The sequence below is a fragment of the Streptopelia decaocto genome (genome assembly GCF_964273445.1).
Source record: "Streptopelia decaocto genome assembly, chromosome: 2".
Lineage (NCBI taxonomy): Eukaryota > Metazoa > Chordata > Aves > Columbiformes > Columbidae > Streptopelia > Streptopelia decaocto.
In genome coordinates, this window is record NC_138655.1 from 41,772,192 (window position 1) to 41,793,977 (window position 21,786).

General features: G+C 38.3%; 1 protein-coding gene across 2 annotated transcripts in view; it reads left to right on the forward strand.

The window, feature by feature from the left end:
* The window catches only part of ATP6V1H (ATPase H+ transporting V1 subunit H), a 47,791-nt gene that overhangs the window by 15,427 nt on the left and 10,578 nt on the right, over positions 1 to 21,786 (forward strand). For both annotated transcript variants that reach the window (XM_082046625.1, XM_082046626.1), the window contains exons 5-12: positions 1,092 to 1,205; positions 2,798 to 2,902; positions 6,653 to 6,706; positions 9,499 to 9,596; positions 11,072 to 11,264; positions 14,421 to 14,599; positions 15,192 to 15,317; positions 18,012 to 18,113. In XM_082046625.1, coding sequence (XP_081902751.1) covers positions 1,092 to 1,205; positions 2,798 to 2,902; positions 6,653 to 6,706; positions 9,499 to 9,596; positions 11,072 to 11,264; positions 14,421 to 14,599; positions 15,192 to 15,317; positions 18,012 to 18,113 — 971 coding nt within the window. The remainder of the gene's footprint in view (positions 1 to 1,091; positions 1,206 to 2,797; positions 2,903 to 6,652; positions 6,707 to 9,498; positions 9,597 to 11,071; positions 11,265 to 14,420; positions 14,600 to 15,191; positions 15,318 to 18,011; positions 18,114 to 21,786) is intronic.

The following is a 21,786-nucleotide window of genomic DNA, read 5'->3' on the forward strand; positions in this document are numbered from 1 at the left end:
GCACAGTCTGCTGCTTCTGAAATTTTTAAGAACCTGCACTGTAGTTGGTGCAGGTAGCAACACCACCCAAGTGAGCTTCATTATGCATCTTCAGAAGTGACAGATGCTAAATTATTCAACTGCTGATGTGAGAGCTTCAGGATTTCCATTTTATCGGTGCAGTCAGTATCTGCCTAGGAAGGTGTAGCACTACGTATTTCAGGGCCATAGGTATTTCTTCACTCCTTCTTTCTTGTCTTTACCCTGCATCTTAACAGCAGACTAGACAAGCCTTCTGATTGACAGCAAGTTGAATTTATTTCAATTTTTATGCTTCTGGACTTGTCTGTCTCCTCCTTTGGTTATAAACGGAACTCATTGATCTAGTTATTTTTGATCTTTTTAGCCTGGACTCTGTGTAGTACAAGTGTAGATGCTGACAGTGATTTATGCCATTTTTCATCAAGCTATCTCTCTGAGTGGAGGCCCTCCACCAAGGTGCTGTGTTCCTGAGATCCTACTTTTTTTTTTTTAAATTTCATAGTTTGAACAACAAATTATGGGAGGGTTTTTGAGTGCTTCTTATACGTACCGCATAGAACATTAATCACTGTGAGATGATTTAGGAATGGAGAGAAAAGACTAGCTTGTGTCTCCGAAATTTCACTTATAGCACATGCAGCCAAGCTGAACAATAGACTTTTGTGTGGAAGTAGCAATATGTGGAAAGCTTTGTATGGACTTTATTGAAGCATAACTGATTGGATGAAGACTAGTGTTCCTCTGGAAAATGACAGTATTTAGCTTGTGTCTGATATCTCTCATTCTGCTTGTATCAAAAAGATACATCCACTTTTACTCAAGCAGGTATTGGAGTACTGAGGTATAACTGGGGTTTCAAAGTTTATTTCACCCCACTCTAACTCTCTAACCTCAATGCTGAAGTGCTCATATGAATTGTATCCACAAGTAGCTTTCAAACTGAGAAGTTCCCATGGGCTGTTACAAGCCAGGACACACTCTGTATAACAACATGATGAGGAGCAAATATCTGCTTTATGTTGAATGCTTTTATAAGTTTCTCATCTTTTCCCTTCTCCCAATTTTTACAGGAAAATCATCAGCGTGTTTGTATCTTCTTCGATTATGCAAAGCGTGGTAAAAACACTGCATGGTCCTATTTTCTGCCAATGTTGAATCGACAAGATCTTTTCACTGTGCATATGGTAAGTTTTAAATGAAACTGTCTCTGAAAATGGTAGAGAAAAATTCTGCTTTTATTTTCCTTTAGGAGATTTTGGAGTTTGAAGGCTAACTACTGCTTAGATTGGAAAGTTTTCTTGCAGTCTAGATGAGTCATTCTTAACGCAGGCTTCACTTGACCACATTTTAGAAAGAAAAATTACATTGTTTATTGACATATATTTTTTTTTTCCTGGGAGATAAAAACAGGTTTTAAAGGCTCAGAAAAGCCAAGATTCTAGAATTAATTAGGGACAGTAAGACATAACTAGAAAAATAACTTTTGTCACAACTGCCAGTCAAAGCTTCTCATGTGGTACAATATTAGAATTTGAGTTCTCATCCTGTGAAAGGGAAATATATTTGAAAATTACTCTCATATGCTCAAATTACTATATTGCCACTTGAAATCTGCTTAAAATGGTTTGTAAGCATACTGGAGAAGAAATAATGTCTGCTGTTTGGTGGGTTGACCCTGGCTGACAGGAAAGCTCCCACCCAGTTGCTTATGTCATCTCCCACAGTGGGACTGAGTGGAGAATCAGGAGGGCAGAAGCAAGAAAACTGATGAGTCTCTCATTCAGGGCCAGGGAGCAGTTTTAGTCAGGAGCACAGTAAGCTGTAGATCTAACATCTCATGTTTTAAAACAAGGGATTTTGTAGCGTCACTTGGCTGATTTTGGAAGTGGATTTGATGCATTTCAGTGTAGAGATCATTGTTGCAGGCTCTCACTTGTAATCCCTCTAGAAATCAGTGGTGGTGGTGGTGCTGCACGTCTGAATGCAGCGAAGGTGCCTGGAATAGTCTCCTCACTGCATCATGGAGCTGTATGTGGGCAAATGAACCTCTGCTTCAGTAGTTTCTTGGTTAGACTGCCTCCTCATATATAAGCTGACTCAAATGTTTCCGCAAATAAGTGGTGGGCTGCAATGTAGAGTAATTTCAAACATAATTTGGAAAGGCTGACGTAGAAATATACTCTGGCTATGTGTATTCTTGTGCCATAGGCATAATGGAAACTTTTCCCTAACCACATTTTCATGCCTCAGCTTGATTCTTAAATTCTACCTTCACTTTTGGTTTTCTGCTCTTCTTTTTTTGGGCTTGAAACTTCTGTCTTCTTGAACATTACTTGTCTCAGTTTAAGTACAAAAAAAACTTACATGCTTTGCCATCATTTGGCATATGCCATAGTTGCTGAAGGTAAGCCTGCTCATGTATGTGTTAGGTCATCAAGTATTTTGGTGGTGATGGATTTCAGACTGTAATGGTGTCCTACAGCAGTAGCCCATTGACAACTCACCCTCCAGCCCTTCTGAGTTCTTCAGTGATCCCTTGTGAACTTCATCAGCTTTACCTGATAATGTTGTAAAAATACACCAGTTGCTAGGAAGTAGAAGCAACAGAAAGCTGAAGAATCAAAGTTTCTCGACAAGAGTCTTCTACCTAGAAAACAGGTAGATTTCGGTAGGAGGTCATCTTTTACCTAAGCTTGTTTTCAAGAGCTTGTAGGATTTTTCACTGAATCCGGAAATTACTGCCTTTGAAAAATCTGTTTATTGCATTTTCTTTCAGGCAGCAAGAATTATTGCCAAACTGGCTGCTTGGGGGAGGGAACTTATGGAAGGCAGTGACTTGAATTACTATTTCAACTGGATTAAAACTCAGCTCAGTTCACAGGTAAAAAGCTACTTCTGTTTAAACATTAGTGACTTTGGAAACTTTTAAAAAGCATATGAATACATAAAGTGCAAAAAAGAGGTATTTTTTTATTCTCTTTTTAAAACAAAATTTTACTTGGTCATTTTTAAAGCTAAATCTCCTTTATTCACAGAATCACATCGTTTTTAGCTTTATATTTTATATATTCTGTTGTAGTCCTTAAAATGTAAATTAAAAATTAAAAATAATAAAAAAAGGCTTTTTACCTTTTCTGTTGGCTAACACTGACTTTTTTTTTTTTTTTTTTTTCTTCTGGACACTGAGCCAGGCATGGTGGTGGAGTTGCTCTTACGTGAGAGAGCAACTACAATGTATCAAGTATTGTCCAGGCACAGATGAGGAGCGAGTTGAGAGTCTATGGGTGAGAATTCAGGGGTAGGCTGGCAGGGGTGATACTGCTGTGGGTGTCTATTACAGGCCACTAGATCAGAGTGAGGAAGTCGATGAAACCTTCTACAGACAGCTGAGAGCAGCCTCACAGTCACAGGCCCTGGTTGTTGTGGGGAATTTTAACTTCCCTGATGTTTGCTGGAAGGACTACTCAGCCAGCCAGCCACAGTCTAGGAGCTTCCTCCAGTGCCTTGACGATAACTTTCTGATGCAAATGGTGGAGGAGCTGACGAGGAGAGGTGCACTGCTGGACCTCATCCTCACTAACAAGGAGGGTCTGGTTGAAGCAGTAAAGGTTGAGGGCTGCCTTGGTTGCAGCGACCATGAAATGGTGGAGTTCAGGATCTCATGTGGCAGGAACAGAATAGCAAGCAGAATTGTATCCCTGGACTTCAGCAGGGCAAACTTTGGCCTTTTCAGACTATTGCTAGGGGAAGTCCCATGGGCAAGGTTGCTTGAAGGTAAAGGGGCCCAAGATAGTTGGTTAGTGTTCAGGGACTGCTTCTACCAAGCTCAAGATCAGAGCATCCCCGACACGTAGGAAGTCAAGGAAGGGAGCCAGGAGACCTGCGTGGTTAAACAGGAAACTGCTGGGTAAGCTCCAGTGGAAGAAGAGAGTTTATAGATCATGGAAGGAGGGGCTGGCCACTTGGGAAGAATATAAGGCTGTTGTCAGAGGGTGTAGGGAGGCAACTAGGAAAGCTAAGGCCTCCTTAGAATTAAACCTGGCGAGAGGGGTCAAGGACAACAGAAAGAGCTTTTTCAAATATGTGGCAGATAAAATTAACACCAGAGGCAATGTAGGCCCACTGATGAACGAGGTGGGTGCCCTTGTGGCAGAGTTACTGAACACCTTCTTTGTCTCCATCTACTCTGCTGGAGGCTGTCCTGAGGGGCCCTGTACCCCTGAGGCCACAGAGGAAGTCAGGACAATGGAGGAGTCTGCCTTGGTTGATGAGGACTGGGGTAGGGAGCAGTTAGGCAGTCTGGACATCCATAAATCCATGGGTCTGGATGGGATGCACCCATGGGTGCTGAGGGAGCTGGCTGAGGTCATTGCTAGACCATTCTCCATCATCTTTGCCAAGTCTTGGGAAATGGGAGAGGTGTCTGAGGATTGGAGGAAAGCAAATGTCACTCCAGTCTTCAAAAAGGGCAAGAAGGAGGACCCAGGTAACTGTAGATCGGTCAGCCTCACCTCCATCCTTGGGAAACTGATGGAACAACTTATCCTTGGTACCATCTCAAGGCATATCAAGGATAAGAGGGTCATTAAGGGCAGTCAGCATGACTTAACGAAGGGGAAGTTGTGCTTGACCAGCTTCATAGACTTTTATGAGAACATAATGAGGCGGATAGGTGATGGCAGGGTGGTGGATGTGGTCTACCTTGACTTCAGTAAAGCATTTGACACAGTCTCCCACATCATCCTTACAGCTAAACTGAGGGAGTGTGGTCTGGATGATCAGGTAGTGAGGTGGACTATGAACTGGTTGAAGGAAAGAAGCCAGAGAGTTGTGGTCAATGGGGAGTCTAGTTGGAGGCCAGTATCTAGTGGAGTGCCTCAAGGGTCAGTACTGGGACCAGAATTATTCAATATATTCATCAATGGTTTGGATGAGGGAATAGAGTGTACTACCAGCAAGTTTGCTGATGACACTAAGCTGGGAGGAGTGGCTGATACGCCAGAAGGCTGTGCTGCCATCCAGCGAGACCTGGACAGGCTGGAGAGTTGGGCGGGGAAAAATTTAATGAAATATAACAAGGGCAAGTGTAGAGTCTTGCATCTGGGTAGGAACAACCCCAGGGTCCACTATAGTTTGGGGAATGACCTATTAGAGAGCAGCGTAGGGGAAAGGGACCTGGGGGTCTTGGTGGACGGCAGGATGACCATGAGCCAGCACTGTGTCCTTGTAGCCAAGAAGGCCAATGGCATCCTGGGATGTATTAGAAGGGGGGTGGTTAGTAGGTCGAGAGAGGTTCTCCTTCCCGTCTACTCTGCCCTGATGAGACCACATCTGGAATATTGTGTCCACTTCTGGGCCCCTCTGTTCAAGAAGGACAGGGAACTGCTGGAGAGAGCCCTGCACAGGGCAACAAAGATGATTAGGGGATCTCCCTTATGAGGAAAGGCTGAGGGAGCTGGGTCTCTTTAGCTTGGAGAAGAAGAGACTGAGGGGTGACTTTATTAATGTTTATAAATATATAAAGGGTGAGGGTCAGGAGGATGGAGCCAGGCTCTTCTTGGTGACAACCAACAGTAGGACAAGGGGTAATGGGATCAAACTGGAACACAAGAGGTTCCACTTAAATTTAAGAAGAAACTTCTTCACAGTGAGGGTAACAGAACACTGGAACAGGCTGCCCAGGGGGGTTGTGGAGTCTCCTTTTCTGGAGACATTCAAAACCCACCTGGACACATCCCTGTGTAGCCTCATCTAAGTGTTCCTGCTCCGGCAGGGGGATTGGACTAGAGGATCTTTTGAGGTCCCTTCCAGTCCCTAATGTTCTGTGATTCTGTGAAAACATGAAGAGTTTTTGTCTCCCTATTTTGTTTCTCAGAACTCTTTGCTGGAAAGAAAAATCACATGGCAGCAGGCAGTGAATATCAAAGTCTTTTTCCAGTTTACTGTAGTACAAACTCTTATTTTTAGTCAGCTTCTTGAAACTAAGTAAATCTTGATGTATTTGGACAGTATTTTTATGGCATTAGCTCAATATAAATGGGTTACTGCTGGCTTGACCATCAAAGATGAATTGTTCTCCTTTTTATTAATTTTTGGAGATTTTCCCTTCAATCTTTATCAAAACCCAGTGATTTGTCATTCTCTAAGGTAGTGTTGTAGCAGAAGTGGATTCTGGAGAGCAGAGAAGCATTCAGTAGTTTTAGTAACGGTATATTTTTCATAGTTTTCCAAACTGGGTTTGTTAAAAAAAGAGATTTGTTTTTCCTCTCAAAGAAGTGTCTTAAAATTGGAATTGCCTTCAGAAAGATTCAAGAGAATGGTTTTCCTATTCTAAGATGCAGATGGATAAAAGTATTGAGTAAAATCGCACTTAAAAATATGAATAGTAATAAAAAACTAAGTCTTGATATACCAGAATCAGCTCCAAGCATATTCTTCTAGACATCATGGTGTGTGTGGGGAAATAAATATGGTTCATTATTATGATATATTGAGCAGAAAAAGTATTGAATAGATCCTTAATATTTTCTTTTTCTGACTAGAGAGGTTGGCAAATTGAAAGAAATGGGCTAACAACTGCTCTGTAAGGTTGAAGACCAGCTCTGATTTTAAACTTTTAATTTTTTGCTAGAAACTACGTGGTACAGGGACTTCTGTGGAAACAGGAGCAGTCTCCACAAGTGATGTGAGTATATCTTTGAAATCTGTCAATTTTCTATTTTGGGCAGGTGATATGTGTTCCTTCGATTAAGACGCAGACCTGTTCTGGTGTCAGTAACAGAAAGTTCTCAGAATGAGAGCTGTACGACAACAGAGTGCCAGGTGATGGCACCAAGAAACAAAAGTATTTTTAAAACACTGATTTCACAGAAAATGCTGGCAGTGGAAGCATGTATTTTACACGTTGGTTTTGGTTGTGAAAACTGTAGATGTAGCTAGCGTTCTACTTGTTAACACACTTAAAAAAATACAAGCAATTAATATTCGAACAATATGATCTGTTTAGCACTGAACTGTCTGACTTGTAGAAGAAACCTGAGAATCAGAAGCTTTTGGCTCTTGTTATGTGCACAACTTAGGGCACATCAGATATATAAAGCAAATATTACCCCTCAACCTCTGTAGCATGAAATTACAAGAGTGCTTTCAAAGCTGTAAGCTTTTAATATTTGAATAGCTTGAATTCAGGGCAAAATAGATTATTGGATTGTCCTTTTTACATCAGTGTTTATTTATATCTTATTTCATGTAGCTATAGTGGCTGTTGAGCTTGGAGACGAACTGGGGCAGTATAACAAATGCAAGTTATCATAACTGGATTTTCTGTTTTGTTGTGGCACAATGAGGCAGTTTATTGTAGAGCTTGAATGTAAAGTAGCATTCAGTTTGGTCTTTTGTTGTTTTTGTGACCTCAAAGTGTTCATAGTTTTTCAGAAGACTTAAATAGGAATCTAGAGTTTTTCTTCCAAATGTAGTTCTTGCTTTAATGCATTAGCTTCCTGTAGAGAAAAGCCTCCTAAGTTATCACCTGACTGGGGTTCAAAATAGAAAAGATAAGACTGTAATGCATGACCATGGACAGGCAATAAAATTATGGCCTAAGTGTAGGAGTTGATGTATTTCAGTATTTCATGTTCGGTTCTGTGTGCCATACTGTTTCTGTTAGGCTGGCAGCCCTTGGGCATATAACCTTAAAAAAAATAGTTCTACAGCATGCAACACTGCTTGTCATGGAGCTGTGAGATCTTCTAACTTGCTTAGAAATCTGTATTTATTGTACTGTAGCACTGTATGGATCCACCCTAGCACTGCAGGGTCCCAAAGCAGCAGATCTTATAGTGCAAATATGTTCTAGGGTGATTACATTGGTAAGTGTTTTCTTGACTTTGTTACTGTTCTGATTTCAGATCTAGCTTGTGCGAGATTTCCAAGCAGGTCCTGATTAATTTATTTCAGGGTAAATTAGAGATACAGTTGTAAAATTTTACACAGGCAATTAGGACTGGGATCTGTTATGAAATTTCAATTATAATAGTGTTGTAAGAATGCTTTTATGACAGGCTCTTTAAAAACTCCAAGTTCAGTAGTACACAGGTGGTGACGCAGATGAATTAATACATTATTTGGGGTGAGGGGGCTGTCTGTTTATAGCTGTTCTATTTGCATTGTGTTTGAGAGTGAATACCTACCCAGGGAACTGAAAGTTCTGTACAATGATTTGGGCCTAGATGTTAGACTCAGTCTTTACATAAAGGTGTTAATCTCTGATGAGAAATGCAGAATGAATTAATCTTTAAGTTTTGTTGATTGTCTCCTTTTTTTCCCTTCATATGGATTGCCTAACTTCTTTCCTCCATTAAGTGTTTGAATAGCTTGCCCATGTATTGTGTAAGTGATCTATCATGAGACTTTCAAGACACTTAGGTTTATAGGAAAAACAAAACAACAAAATTTTATCAGCAGCATATCTGAGTATTAGTGAAGATAATGCCAGAAGCTGAGCAAGAAGAGAGAAAAAAAAATGCATTTTCTGTTGTACCTTGGGATCTTTCTATTGCTGTAGGTAGAGGGACAGTGGGTTGATCCAAACCTGGTTTTGAACTGCAGCCCATCTTATTTGTTACTGCACAGTAAATACATGCTTCTATAGAAGAAAAGCTGTTTAATTATTCTGTATTTGTGACTGTTCATATAGGAGTCTGAATGAAAACAGAAGTCAGTGTTGCATCTCTCAGCCCTTTACTGATGGGAAAGATTTAGTCACTATATTCTGTTCTTAGCACAATATACTGTGCTGGCCTTTTAATGAAAAGAAAATTAAAATGCCAAGTTAAACTTGGAGGATGATTTTACATACTTGTTTTTAGATTTTTTTTGTATAAATATACATCTCATTATGATAAGCATGGTATTTACTGTGTGGCACATGCATAGGAAAATATACAATTGTAATCATACCACTGCTTTTTTGAGTTGGAGAATGGAAGTGGGAAGAACCTGAGCTCAAGATGCTTTTTTCTACAATGACCTCTAGCAAACTTCTTCAAGTTTGGTAATCAGTTTGCTGATTTATTTCCCCAATTTTGGAATGGAATAGCAATTGACTCTGTGGATGAAAGGGCTCTGGCAGTATAATCAAAGAGAAGACAGCCTTCATTCATAGATGCTGAAAGAAGGCATGTTCAAATGGGCTATAAAAATCTGTTCTGGTAATTTAAAATGGTATCACTTGCATAACACTTCTTTCCTATTCAAAACTATTTTCCATTTATATTTTGCCTCCCACACTTTCATTTCAGATTTTTTTTTTTAATAGTGGGATGTGAAACATTATAAGAGTAAGCCTGTTTAACTCAGGAGTGTTGCTGAAGAAATGCGTGTTGAAATATGCCAGTAAATTCTAGTTTGGAAAACTGAACTTCAGCACTTAGTACCTAACTCTTCTTGTAAGAAGTCATGTGTTGTTCTTTTCAACAGAGTTCGCAGTATGTACAGTGTGTTGCTGGATGTCTGCAGCTGATGCTCAGGGTCAATGAATATCGCTTTGCATGGGTAGAAGCAGATGGAGTAAATTGGTGAGCATTTATTTCAATTTATATGGATACACTTGCACTTACAGTAGCACATTCCCCAGTGACCTCTTTTCAAATAGAGCTCTCTTGCAAAAGACAGCTGCTCTTTTAGAGTGACAAACCTATGTGTTTTCCGACAGTAATACAGTCAAACAGATAAACATTCAGATGTAGGTACCAATGTTGATGCTTTAATGCTACTTTACTCTTCACGAAGAACAGCTTAAATAAATATCTGAAGTGGAATACAGCCATTTGTAGTTAGTTGGAGATTCTCTGCTTTTTATTTAAAAGAACAAGGACTAACAAAATGAGTTTGTGCTAATGATCCTCGTATTTTGGTTTGAAGTTGTTCAGTCTAAAAATATTAGTGAAAGGAGAAATGTTCTAGAGCTAAGCTGATTTTTTTTTTTCTTTTCCACGTATGGCTTCAGGTAGGTCTCTCTTCTGTCCAGATTCTCTTCATAAATAGCTCTGGATGAGGCTACAATGTTGTCACTCATCTTATTTAAAAAATTCCTGTTTGTAAGTAACGTTTCTGCTCAGTGTGTCTCTATTGGGGATGGTAGCTATACAATTTGCACTTCAAGGCAAAATACCCCTGTACCCTGAAATGGAGAAAAATCAAAGTTGCCAGTGAAGTGAAAATTCAAAATATGTTTATGTGCGTCAAGATGACACTATTGAAACGATCTGTTTCACCAAGGAAACTGTTTAATAAACTATTCAAGCATTACAATAAGCCCATGTTTCAAGAAGTTTTATTTTTGTCTTAATTTTGATAACAGGGATCTTGAAGGTAGTTTGGTGGTAGGGTGTGTGTTGTGATTATTTTGTTTGTATGTTTTTTAAATTGGGTTAGCGTTTTGGATGGACTTGTAAATTGTTTATTATATTTTCACAACTTCAGCTGAACAAAGCTTCTGCATGATTTCTTCTTGGAGATATTATCTTCTTGTGATATTATTTCTTCTCTAGCAGTGCTTTGTATATCTTTTTGAGAACTCATTAAATAATGATTATTTCAGCTCATTTTGGACACTCCTATGGAGAGATACAATAAGAAACAAGGTCAATTTGTGTAGAATTTGTTCTGTCTGTTTACTCCTTTCTTTCTTAACTCTGAAGGAGGAGCTGTGTGTTTCTCTGTTTCTCCTAGAATGACAAATAATGCTGTAAACATGCCAGAGTCTATGAACCCGAAGATTGGTACTGTACCACATCAGTTCACACGGGAAATGTTTCTTCATAGCTGTACAGCTAAGGAGGAAATAACTATGCCTTTAAAAGATGGCTTTCTGTTTATACAATGATAAATACTGGTGCAGGATACTGGGAAGTGTGTGTTGTGTACTCATGCTCAGCAGCTCTTTCCAATAAGTTCCTGTTAACCATTTATTTTAATGTTTTGGGGTGGAGCAGTACAATCCATGCATTCATTATTTAAAAATCAAATGTATGCTATCTTAATTTTTCAGTATCATGGGGGTCTTGAGCAACAAATGTGGCTTCCAGCTCCAGTATCAGATGATTTTCTGTGTGTGGCTGCTGGCATTTAGCCCTCAAATGTGTGAATATCTCCGTCGGTATAATATTGTTCCAGTGCTGTCGGATATTCTTCAGGAATCTGTCAAAGAGAAAGTAACTAGAATCATCCTTGCAGCATTTCGGGTAAGTGTCTGTTGGCAAAAATTGCGCTGTGGTTCTTTTAGTGACTACATCTCAAATGTTGCTGATGCACAGCTGTTTCTGCTAGATCTTATCAGTATCCTGGATTGAAAGCTTAGTTCTCTCTCTCTTTTTTTTGAGCTGAATTTTGCTACATGTAATAGATGTGCTGTTACAGGTAATAGGTGTCTGCTGTTCAATGTATTCCTAAAATAAGGTTGACTAAAAAAAACTGTTAACATGGGCACTAATGATTTCCCTTCTTTAGTTAAAAATTCCTTTTTTCTACTGGTACTAGTGTGCAACACCAGAGTTATTAATAGCAGATACATTTTGCTTTAATTAAAAAAAAATATTTTATACATTTATCTGTTTGTCCAACTGACTGATTTTTAAATTATTTTTATCTACTGTTTTGGAATATTTTCCAAAATGTTTTCTTGATGGCTCTGCCAAGATGAACGAGGATATCTGTATAAGAGGAGTTAGTTGCATTACTGTGTCCCTGTCACGCATACATCACTGGTCCTGCTTAAGATAATTTGGAATAACTAAGCACAGAGGCTTGATGTTTTCATTGTGGAAGCACAGATTTGTGTTCACAGGTGCTGATTGTCCCTGTGCACTATTTGTTTTCCTGGGTACTAATTGTGTTCTAGTAGGAGGTGTTGCAACTAACTTAAGGTGGGGAGAGGAGACTTGTTGCTTATTGATGTACTGACAGCAGTAACGAGCTGTGCGAAGTCACTCTGTGACTTACATGGTCTCTGTAGCCAAAAGCATCTGCTACTTTGAAAAGTTTCTGGATAAGGCAGATCATAAGAATAGGCTATTTATCCTGTTGAAGGAGGTCAGTGCATGAGGTATTTAGTAGGGGCTCTTCTTACTGCGTAGACCCCTGTAGGCGTTCTAGTGTTCTTTAGGATCTTAAGATTAAGCAGGGATGTACAGCTTGGAGACAAAAAAAGAGGTTGAGAAGCTCAGCAGTTTATATTCATCTTCTTCCAATTATGAAGTCATAAAAAGTAGGAGAAATAATTGCTGGTTCTTGGATTTAGTGTGTTTTTCAAGAGGAGGAAAAAATGAAGCCGAGTTCTTTTAATAAAGGTTAAGAAAGAATAAGATGGTTCTATTACAGGCTTTGGGGAAATTAATTTAGCTATGTTCTTTCTCCAACATTAAAGAGTAGTGTTGGCATGAAAATGAGGTTATAAACTGGCAGCCAGGAAATAAGAGATTGGAAATTGAACACTGGAGCTGTGAGTTCTGAAGCAAAACTAAAATAGGTAACAGAGGCAAAACAGCCCTCTTCCTCTGTGAGAGGCCACAGTATCAGTTTATGGAAAAAATAATAATAGGTGAAATGCATAAAGGACCAAGCTTGTTCATTCCCTAAATCGTCACTGCTGCCTGTGCATTACTGAGGGTATGCAATGAGTCTTGACAGCTTGCATTACGTCTTCTCTGCTATCCAGTATCTCCTAATTTGACCTGTTTCACCTCTTTGACAAGTTTGTTGCCTGGAGTGTGTAATTGTAATGTAATTTTTTTTCTATAAAGCAACAGATATTGGGTACTTCTGTCTACTTTGAATCAATTACTTTCTCTCCTTACCTACTAAAAGGTTTTACTAATTTTTTCATACTTTTTATTGTTCTTTATGTCTTGTTCTTACTTCAGCTCATTTTGTACCTTAGGAGTTCTGTATCACTGAGTGATCCATTCTAGTTAGTCATGTGTTCCTGTTTGTATTTTCCGAACATATCCTTTCAATTTCACTATAAAAATAATGAATATCTCACTATGGTGTGAGATAGGTAATTGTATCAGCTTCCATGTCTGCCTATAGTTCTCTTAACTGGGAGTTCTTTGGAAACTTTATCTACCCACTCTTTTAACTTCTTGAATTTTGTCCTGTAAGATTCATTATTTATTCTTTTGTTCTCATTAGCACTTTTAACTCCAAGCAATTTAGTATTTTCTGTAAATTACCTTTTTCTTCTCAGTTCTCTTACTGAAATAGAAATGCTTTTTTTCGCATTAAAGTCAATTGTATTAAAAAGCAGCATTATGACTTATTTTCAATATGCAAGTTGTAACTTCAATTTGCAGTGTTCTGCCTTACTAACTAATGTGAAGTCTGATATATTAGGAACCTTAAGTGGTTCTTTAACATGAATGAGAGTGATGCGGTAAAATTCCTTCTGTATGGTTTCATTGCTTATTTCTGATAGATGCTAAGGCTTATTTATATGAACACATGTTCTATTAAGGACTCTTGTCTTTTATATGGAATTCATGTTTTCAGTTTATGAAAAAGGTCAGGTGGCTAGTTCTGATTGAATGACATAATTTAAAGTTGATTAAATTGACTAGAAATGTAATGAACAAATGACATTGGAACTTGACTGTTACATTCCGTGCTTTATTTCCAGCCTTACCAGCAAGCTTCTGTTTGAATAAAAATCTCTAGCTGGAATACTCCCAAATTCGAAAGAAGCTGATCTAATCCAGATAGTAACTCTTGAGTTGGGAAGATGATTTTAGATTTTTTTTGTTTTATTGTTTTAAAAACTTCTGTGGTTTATCCTATTGCTGCACAGGAAGCTAAAATGATAGTCCCAGGTAAAAGTAGTTGTTTGTGGCAGAGACTCAGGGATTTGGGACATAAACCAGCCATTTTTCTTTGAATAGTCTTTGCAGACAGCATGATTTGATGTGGAAAATGATCAAATTAGGTTAATTAATACTTTCTAATATTGAAAGCAGCATGCTATCTAAGAGTGAAAATATTTAAGTGACCTAAACTTGTATGCAGTGATGTTTGTGCTTTTCAGCACATATGGCTGCATTACTTCTACTTTGCAAGACAGGACCACTTTTTTTTTTTTTAAGTTCTTCTTCATCTGCTGTGATGACAGGTATGAATACTCCTCCTGTGTAGTAAGGCCAGTCCGAGGCAATTTATGCTACTAAATATAAGTGTAAAGCAGCCACTGTGTGGTAGACTTGTACTTTGGAGAGGCTATTTCAGGAAGTGGTTAGTTCTGTCACTTACCAAACTAAAAAGTGCCAATCAGAGTTCCTTAACAATACCGCTTGGTTTCAAAATAGCATGTTGTAAAAACAAACAAAATAAATAAAATTTTATTTCCCTAGAATTTGTTAGAGAAATCTACTGAGAGAGAAACTCGCCAAGAATATGCTCTTGCCATGATTCAGTGTAAAGTTTTAAAGCAGCTAGAGAATTTGGATCAGCAGAAATATGATGATGAAGACATAAGTGAAGATATCAAATTTCTACTGGACAAGCTTGGTGAGAGTGTGCAAGACCTTAGGTATGCTTTGCAGTGTAAACTTTTAAAAAATTACATTATGCAAGCATTGGTAAAACCTTTTTTTTTTCCCTAAGGGTAAATAATATACAGAATTATGATACGTAAATGATAGCTGATAAGGTAAAATGTACAAAGGTGCTGTTTGTATATGCAAGGTTTCTGTTCTAAGTGAATATTTACAGGCTGAATAGAAAATAAATCATCACTTTGGATATGTGATCTTCAGAACTGATGAACTGGTGAAGGACTTCAGAGGGAGGTTATAGAAGCTCCAGCCTAGAGATCAAGACTACCTGATAGAATACGTTTTGCTGTCCAGATTAACTCAAGTTTTTTCTAGAGTTTTCAAAGTTCTTGCTCTTGTATGTAAATTGAACTGCATATTGTCATTCATGTCAAAGTTTTAATTGGAGTAAAGGCTGTGAGACAAAGAACAGTTCTCATGCTCTACAGAGAGCTCACTTCCAAATGTGTCATAGTAAGCTGTGCTCCAGTTTTGTCATTCTAGGGACAGGGACAGGCTTGGGCATGCTATTCAAACTCTGCTCATAGGAGCTCAGCAAGTATTTAATTTAAAATTGTGGTATTGCAGTTCCTTCGATGAATATAGTTCTGAGCTCAAGTCAGGAAGGCTGGAGTGGAGTCCTGTACACAAGTCTGAGAAGTTTTGGCGGGAGAATGCTGTAAGACTAAATGAGAAGAATTATGAACTACTCAAGTAAGTTTTCAAGTCTTGAATCATATAATTCTTCAATATTTTCTGTGTTTAACTGAACCTGTAACTAATACAGGTTTTGCATTTCAACACAAAGTAATGTTTAGAATGAAAACAAGTCAGAACATCTTTCTATTTTTAGAATGCATGATCCTTGCTCACGTATGGTCCATTTTGTTTAAAAGCAGAATTGTTTATTTGCTCTTACTGGTCAAAATGTATTGATGATGAGAGAGGGAATATCTCTAGCTTAACTTGCATGAAAATTTGTGCAGCTGACCCTTTTAATGCTTTCACTTGAAAAACAGCTATACTAATTGTTGTAATTTAAAATGTTTATACCATACCTTAGTCTTAGTTTTGTGTTGTGGTGTTGATCCAAGTAAAGAACTCCTTTCTTAATACTTGGGGGTTGAAAGTTGTGGTACTGTTCCACAGAAAATACAAGTTGCTGCAATATGTTGCAGTCTGTCTATTTTGTCTTGGGACTGTGTTTGGTGTTAAGTAGGTTGTTAGCTGAAGCGCAGCTGAAGCTCATCTTTCCTTTTGGAGTCAAGGACTTGCTGGCTTCTGAAAGTATGTACTCAAAAGATGGCTGGGTCTTAAATAGCTTGTAGGAGCTCTTAGTTACTTAACTGCATTGTGATTAACTGATAATACGTGGTGTTCTTCCTGTTCAGTATTTGCTAATATGTGCCAGACCTGACAGAAATCAGGAGGTCGAGTGGAGCATGTGAGATGTTGGAAGGCATGGCAAGAGCAAGCTGAGCCTGAGTTTTATGTGCATTTCAGTCTGCCCTGAAACCTCACCAAAACCAATCTGATAAATTTCTCCCTGAGGGCATATAGCTAAGTATGTAGCATTATACACTTAATTTTAGATGCTGCCAACTGCAGCGTGAAGTTGATGTTGAGGTTTAGTATTTCCTGTAGCAATTACAATGTCTTGCTATATTAATTTCTTCTGGTTTTGGGACTGTTAGGTAAATTTATTGTGCCTGTGCTGCCACAGAGACACTGATCTACAAAACTTAATTTAAAACAATAAAAACCAAAACAACGGCAAACAAACAAAACCCCCTTAACCCCCACAAACAACAAACTACAATTTTATTTTCCTTTTCTGCCAGCTTACTTGTTTTCTGACTGTAATATACTTAAGCTTACTGTTGAATTTGCTTTTTTCCCTGCCGTCTGCCATTTGACTTTTTAAGCAAGTGATGCTGGACTTATTCAACAATATTGTATGCATCTTCAGTGTCCTCTGATTAGAGTTATGGTTCAAGTTTCTGCACCTACTTCTTGTCCCTATTATGACATCTTTTGAGACGAAAAGTGCTTCATCTTTCTGGCCTCAAGGGAGGCAATGGCTGTGGTAATTTAATTTTACCAGAATGTTACTTTTTAATTCCAGGCTGAATTTTTCACCTAACTATTTCAACTTGTTACTAACTTTCTGTGATTAGAGCACATTTGTCATCTCACTAAATAAAGATGAATCTAATTTTTGAGTGATCTCTATGGTTAACCTTTTAAACTGATTATCAGTGCCTAACCTTCATATCTGTCATTTTTTTCCCCTCACCCCTTCATTGCTGGCTAGACAACAGTGTTCCTGGTAGCTGTTTTCCACTAACACTGATTTAACTTAATTCAAAAATGCAGACAATGTTAAGAGCTGAGAAGCTATTTTCTTATTCTTACAGCCCTGTATTTCTGTTCATGCTAACAAAATAACTAATATATGAAACAGGAGCCAATGACAAGGTATAGCTTTCATAATCCCAGACTTTGAGTTAGGGCAGAGCTGCTTTTAAGACTGCAACAGTTGAGTGAATGAGTGATGTTTCTGAGATTAAGTTGATGATCTTGAACAGAGAGAACGTCACAATTGCACAGACCAAAGAACTTGATGTTCTGCTTTGTTCTCAACTGTTAATGGTACCTTTTTGATTTTTAAATGACCCCGTGTAACAGTGTTTGGCATAAAATTCTGCCCCTTTTGTCCCGCCTTGAGCAAGGCTACTGTTAGAAGGTAAGGGGAGAAACAGAGCTGAGGAACAGCTGATAGACAGCAGGCGAATCACAGCCCCTTGCTGTGTCACGGGCAACATGACCCTCTTGCTTTCTGTGTCTACAGTCCAGGATCCTGAGTGCAGGAGCTGGCAACAGCATCCAAGCATGGCAGGGATCTGTTTTATAACAGAAGCATCTATTGGCCTTGTGTAGGCTTTGTGTTTGTGTCCCACCCCTGTCCAAGTCTATAAAATATTTATATGTTTGGTTACTACCGCTTATCTTGATCACAAATTTGTTGGTCTTGAAGCCAATGTGTTTAAAAAAAAAAAAAAAAAAAAAAGACATTTTAAAAACATAGTTATTTGTAGATGCAGCTCACTAAACTCATTGTAGTGATTGCTTTTAATAATTCTGTTAATTAGGGCAGAATCTCCATTGTTTTAAGTGCAACTGCATGTTTGGAAAAAGTTCTATTCTAGCTTTGCTATTTACGTGGCTTGTGAAGCATCTTTATACTTGCAGGCTTTGTTATTTCAAGTTATCTGATTTAAAAACAAACAAACCAAGCAACCAGAAAACCAACAAAGAAAACCCCAAACAAACAGAAGTCCCAGGTTTAGGCCATGGGTCTTTGATTTTTTTTTTTTATTATTTTTTTTTTTCCAAATCCTTTCCCAGAATCCTGACAAAACTTCTGGAGGTTTCAGATGACCCACAAGTGCTTGCTGTAGCTGCTCATGATGTGGGAGAATATGTACGACACTATCCCCGTGGGAAACGGTAAGAAAAATGCCAATATGCTGTTATTCAAGAGACTAGCCAGAGTGTATACTTTGCCTGTGGCCTTTTTACTTATTTGTATTAAAATATGCTACATAGGGGTTGCAAGTTATGCTAAAGTTCAGTTCACTGGGAAGATGAAAAAACAAACCCAGATCAGGTGAAAAAATACAAACTCTATTTTTGACTGAATGTATTTCAGTATCTCTTAACAGTGAAGGGAACCTCAGTCTAAAGAAGTATTGAATAAGTTGTTTACACTAAAGCAGAAGACATGCACCAGATGAGACTAGGAGAGCTACCAAGAATTTAATTATCATATCATTTTCCATCCTCTGTTATAATTATTGGACTATAATTATTTGACTTACAGTAGGGATGGCCTATTTCAGCAATGTTTAAGTCTATTTTGTCACTAAAGACTACTGAGGCAAGATTTTTCTTACAAACAGCTGCTATAGTAGTTTCAGTGATGTTAACACAGATTCAGTTATCACTCTTCTATTTTAGCATGTTTTCTTTTAGCTACACAAATAGACATTTTGGTGAAAATGTTAATGTTTATTGTAAACCTGAGTTCCTGTCAAAATATACAGACAGACATTGCTGTATTTTCTTGCTTTGTTTTGTTTTAAAAACCTAAGAGCAAAGATGTTTGTTTGAATAATTGCATCTCTGAGGTAAAGAGACCACTGGAGCATGAAGAGGCCTTTGGTTTTTGTAGGAATTGTGCTCATTAGTCACCCATAGGGATATGTGACTTAATTTTGGTAGCAAAGCAGTGATCTGTTTTTGGTTTCTACATAAGCTTTAATGATGAAGATGAGAATGGTCCTTTAGGCTTGTTGGGAATTTTGTGAACACTTCTTGTGCAGGCTGCTGTCTTGACAGTAGTAGAATCATGAGCAACAGACTGAAACTTCATGCTGTGTATATACTAGAAAGATTTGTTCACTTTAGAAAGAATCACAGTCCTTGTAGTCTTGTAAGCAATTTGAACTGAATATATTTTTGGATTATTGGAAAAAACAAACTGTTTTCCAGGCCCACTGAGAAAGGTCAGAGGTGGTCTGTGTGTACTGCTTGTACTGAGCAATTCTGTGTGTTTGCTGACTAGCTCTTGTGTCTTCCAAAAGAGATTTGTGACAACTAGTGTTTGGAGGGGAGGCAAGACATCCTCCGATGAGGTGGCAACTTGTACTGCTGCCTGCAAGTGCCAGAACTGAAGGGCTTCATGCTTGCTGCTCCTGCTGTGAGCTGCCCTTTGCCTGAAATTATTTTGTTAGGCATTTGCCATAATCTTTAAACAGCTTGCACACATGTGCTCAAGTGTGGCATATGCTTGGGCTGGTATGGCCATGCAGTTGCTGGACCAAAGCTCTGAAGCTGGATGAGTAGATAAACAGGACCTGTATCTCTGTCTGTAGCTGGGAAAAGGTACTGCTGGTGGGACCATAACTCCACTCAGCTCCCAGGGTGTTAAACCTATTCAGAAGTGCACCAGCCTTCAGAAGGAGTGGTCATCAGCAAATTACACTTGTCCTGCATAATGTTCAAACCCACATTCTTATGTCAAATTCTAATACTTTAGCTGATTTCTGCTTATGGACTTGGCTTGTTTAGCTTTATGTTCCAATGGACGAACTGAAAGGCTGCAATCTCTTTCTTTTAAAGAATTTCCTTTGTAAACCAGGGTATTCTTAATATGACTTGGACAACTTTAGGACTAAAAGCTTGAAATACCTAAGGACTGTGTCTCAGTCCCCCCATAATAGTCCATTAATTACCAGGTTGTTTTTTGATATATAGCTGTTTACTACTCCCACGCCTGGTTGGCATTTCGCACTCATTGTGTGGCTCACTTTGAGAATGGATGCCATTTGTTGGTTTAGAGGAATAAGAGAATTCAAATGTCTCAAATATTTTTAAGTGTTTATCCTCAGCTCTTAACTGGATTGTCCTTCAGCCTTCAAAGGCTGCAGAACCTAAAACTTCTTGAGCTTACCTGCTGTTCAAAGCAGAGGCCTAAAGTTAGAGTTCTGGCTAATCTTTCCTGTTGTCTGACAAAAGACATTTGTTAAACTAAATACTACATTTTTGTTTGGCTGTTCTCTAGTACCGTCAGCTTAACTAATTCTAACTTACCTTTAAAATTGCACATTTTGTACCAAATTCTTAAGGCAAATAGCACTGTGGGCTTCTAATGAGGCTCACCAACATGTATTTTCTGGCCATATAACAGCAGAAATAGTCACTGAAAATAAATGCAGACCAAACATCAGGCTCCAGTACAGCTCCCATGTGGTTCAAGGGTTACTGCTATGTAACATCAACACTTTCAATCACCTGAATGCCATGAACATGTGTTTTGTTTTACATGTGCGAGAGGTTGACACCTAGAATTATTCTCTTCCTTAGCTCATGATTCAGAAACAGTTTAATTGCATTCCCTTTTTCACCTTGGTCTGCTTCAGATATGTAGTGTTGATTTTATATTAATATTTTCTGCTATAACAGTCTAAACTTCTCTCATTTGTCTTAATTTTGTTTCCTCTTTCTCCCTTTAAGTGTGTCATGTTAACATCTGGCTTTTCAGCATCCAGAAATTTATTTGAATTGCCACTGTCTTGGCTTAGTGCACTGTTATGGGGAACAGTCCCTGCAGAAGATGTGCATGTATTTTAACTGGCCCACGGGGCTCTATTACTGCTGTAAAGTAGGCAGAAGTTGAGGAGAGGGAAAATAGGACTAAAAATAGTGTTTTGAGCAGGTTTGGAACTTGAAGGGATGGAGTTCTTGGGGAATCTTCCTCACAGTTTCTTACCTTTTGGTCTGAAACATACAGCTGGAAGTTATTTGTACCTGTGGGCACTGTTATGCAGGAATGGTAATGCTGTTCGTTGAGTCTTTGTATTCTCAGACATAATTTCAGTGATGTACTGTCATCTGAAACATTCCATTTCCATTTGTGATGATAGGATTTTAACTTCTCATTTTGATTCTTGTGTGTTCCTAATGTAAGGAAGCTTTGGAGTTTAATGCCTTTTTTTAACCTCTTTTCAGTTCCTGAAAATTCAGTGTTTAAGTCAGTCCTGTAATGAGGAAAAAATTGTTTGTGTTTCATAGTCTTGTCTTTGTGTGCAGTAGATTTATATTTAACTCATGATTAAAAATGTGAGGCAGCCTAAGGCAGGCATAAAGGTTTTTTTGAATCTGTTACGTTATTAGTAACTTGAATTCTTGGCAAGGATTTTCTAGCTTAAAACAATTGAACTTTTCTGAATGCATTCCTTTTGTATGAAACATCCTTAAATGTTTTAATACTGTTGGGAAATAATATTCCCTGTGGTTTCCAGGATGGTTTTGTCTGACTTATAAAATGAAATGAGAAATTCTTTTTAATCTCTGCGCTATGTCTTTATACTGTTCTGCAGTTTACAAAATCACGTGTTATGTAGCAGTAATGCATTAATTTGGCCATGAAAAGAACAGTAATAAAAGCAGACAGCTAATGCAAGCTCAGAGTGGCAGGAGAGCTTTGAGTTAAGTATAATAATGCAAATGATATCCTCTTCACAGGATATTACATTTTAACTACTCAGTGACCTGTGAGAGAACTGATGTAAAAAGCCATATGCAAGTCAGTGAGTGATCAGTTTATATATTCCTTGCA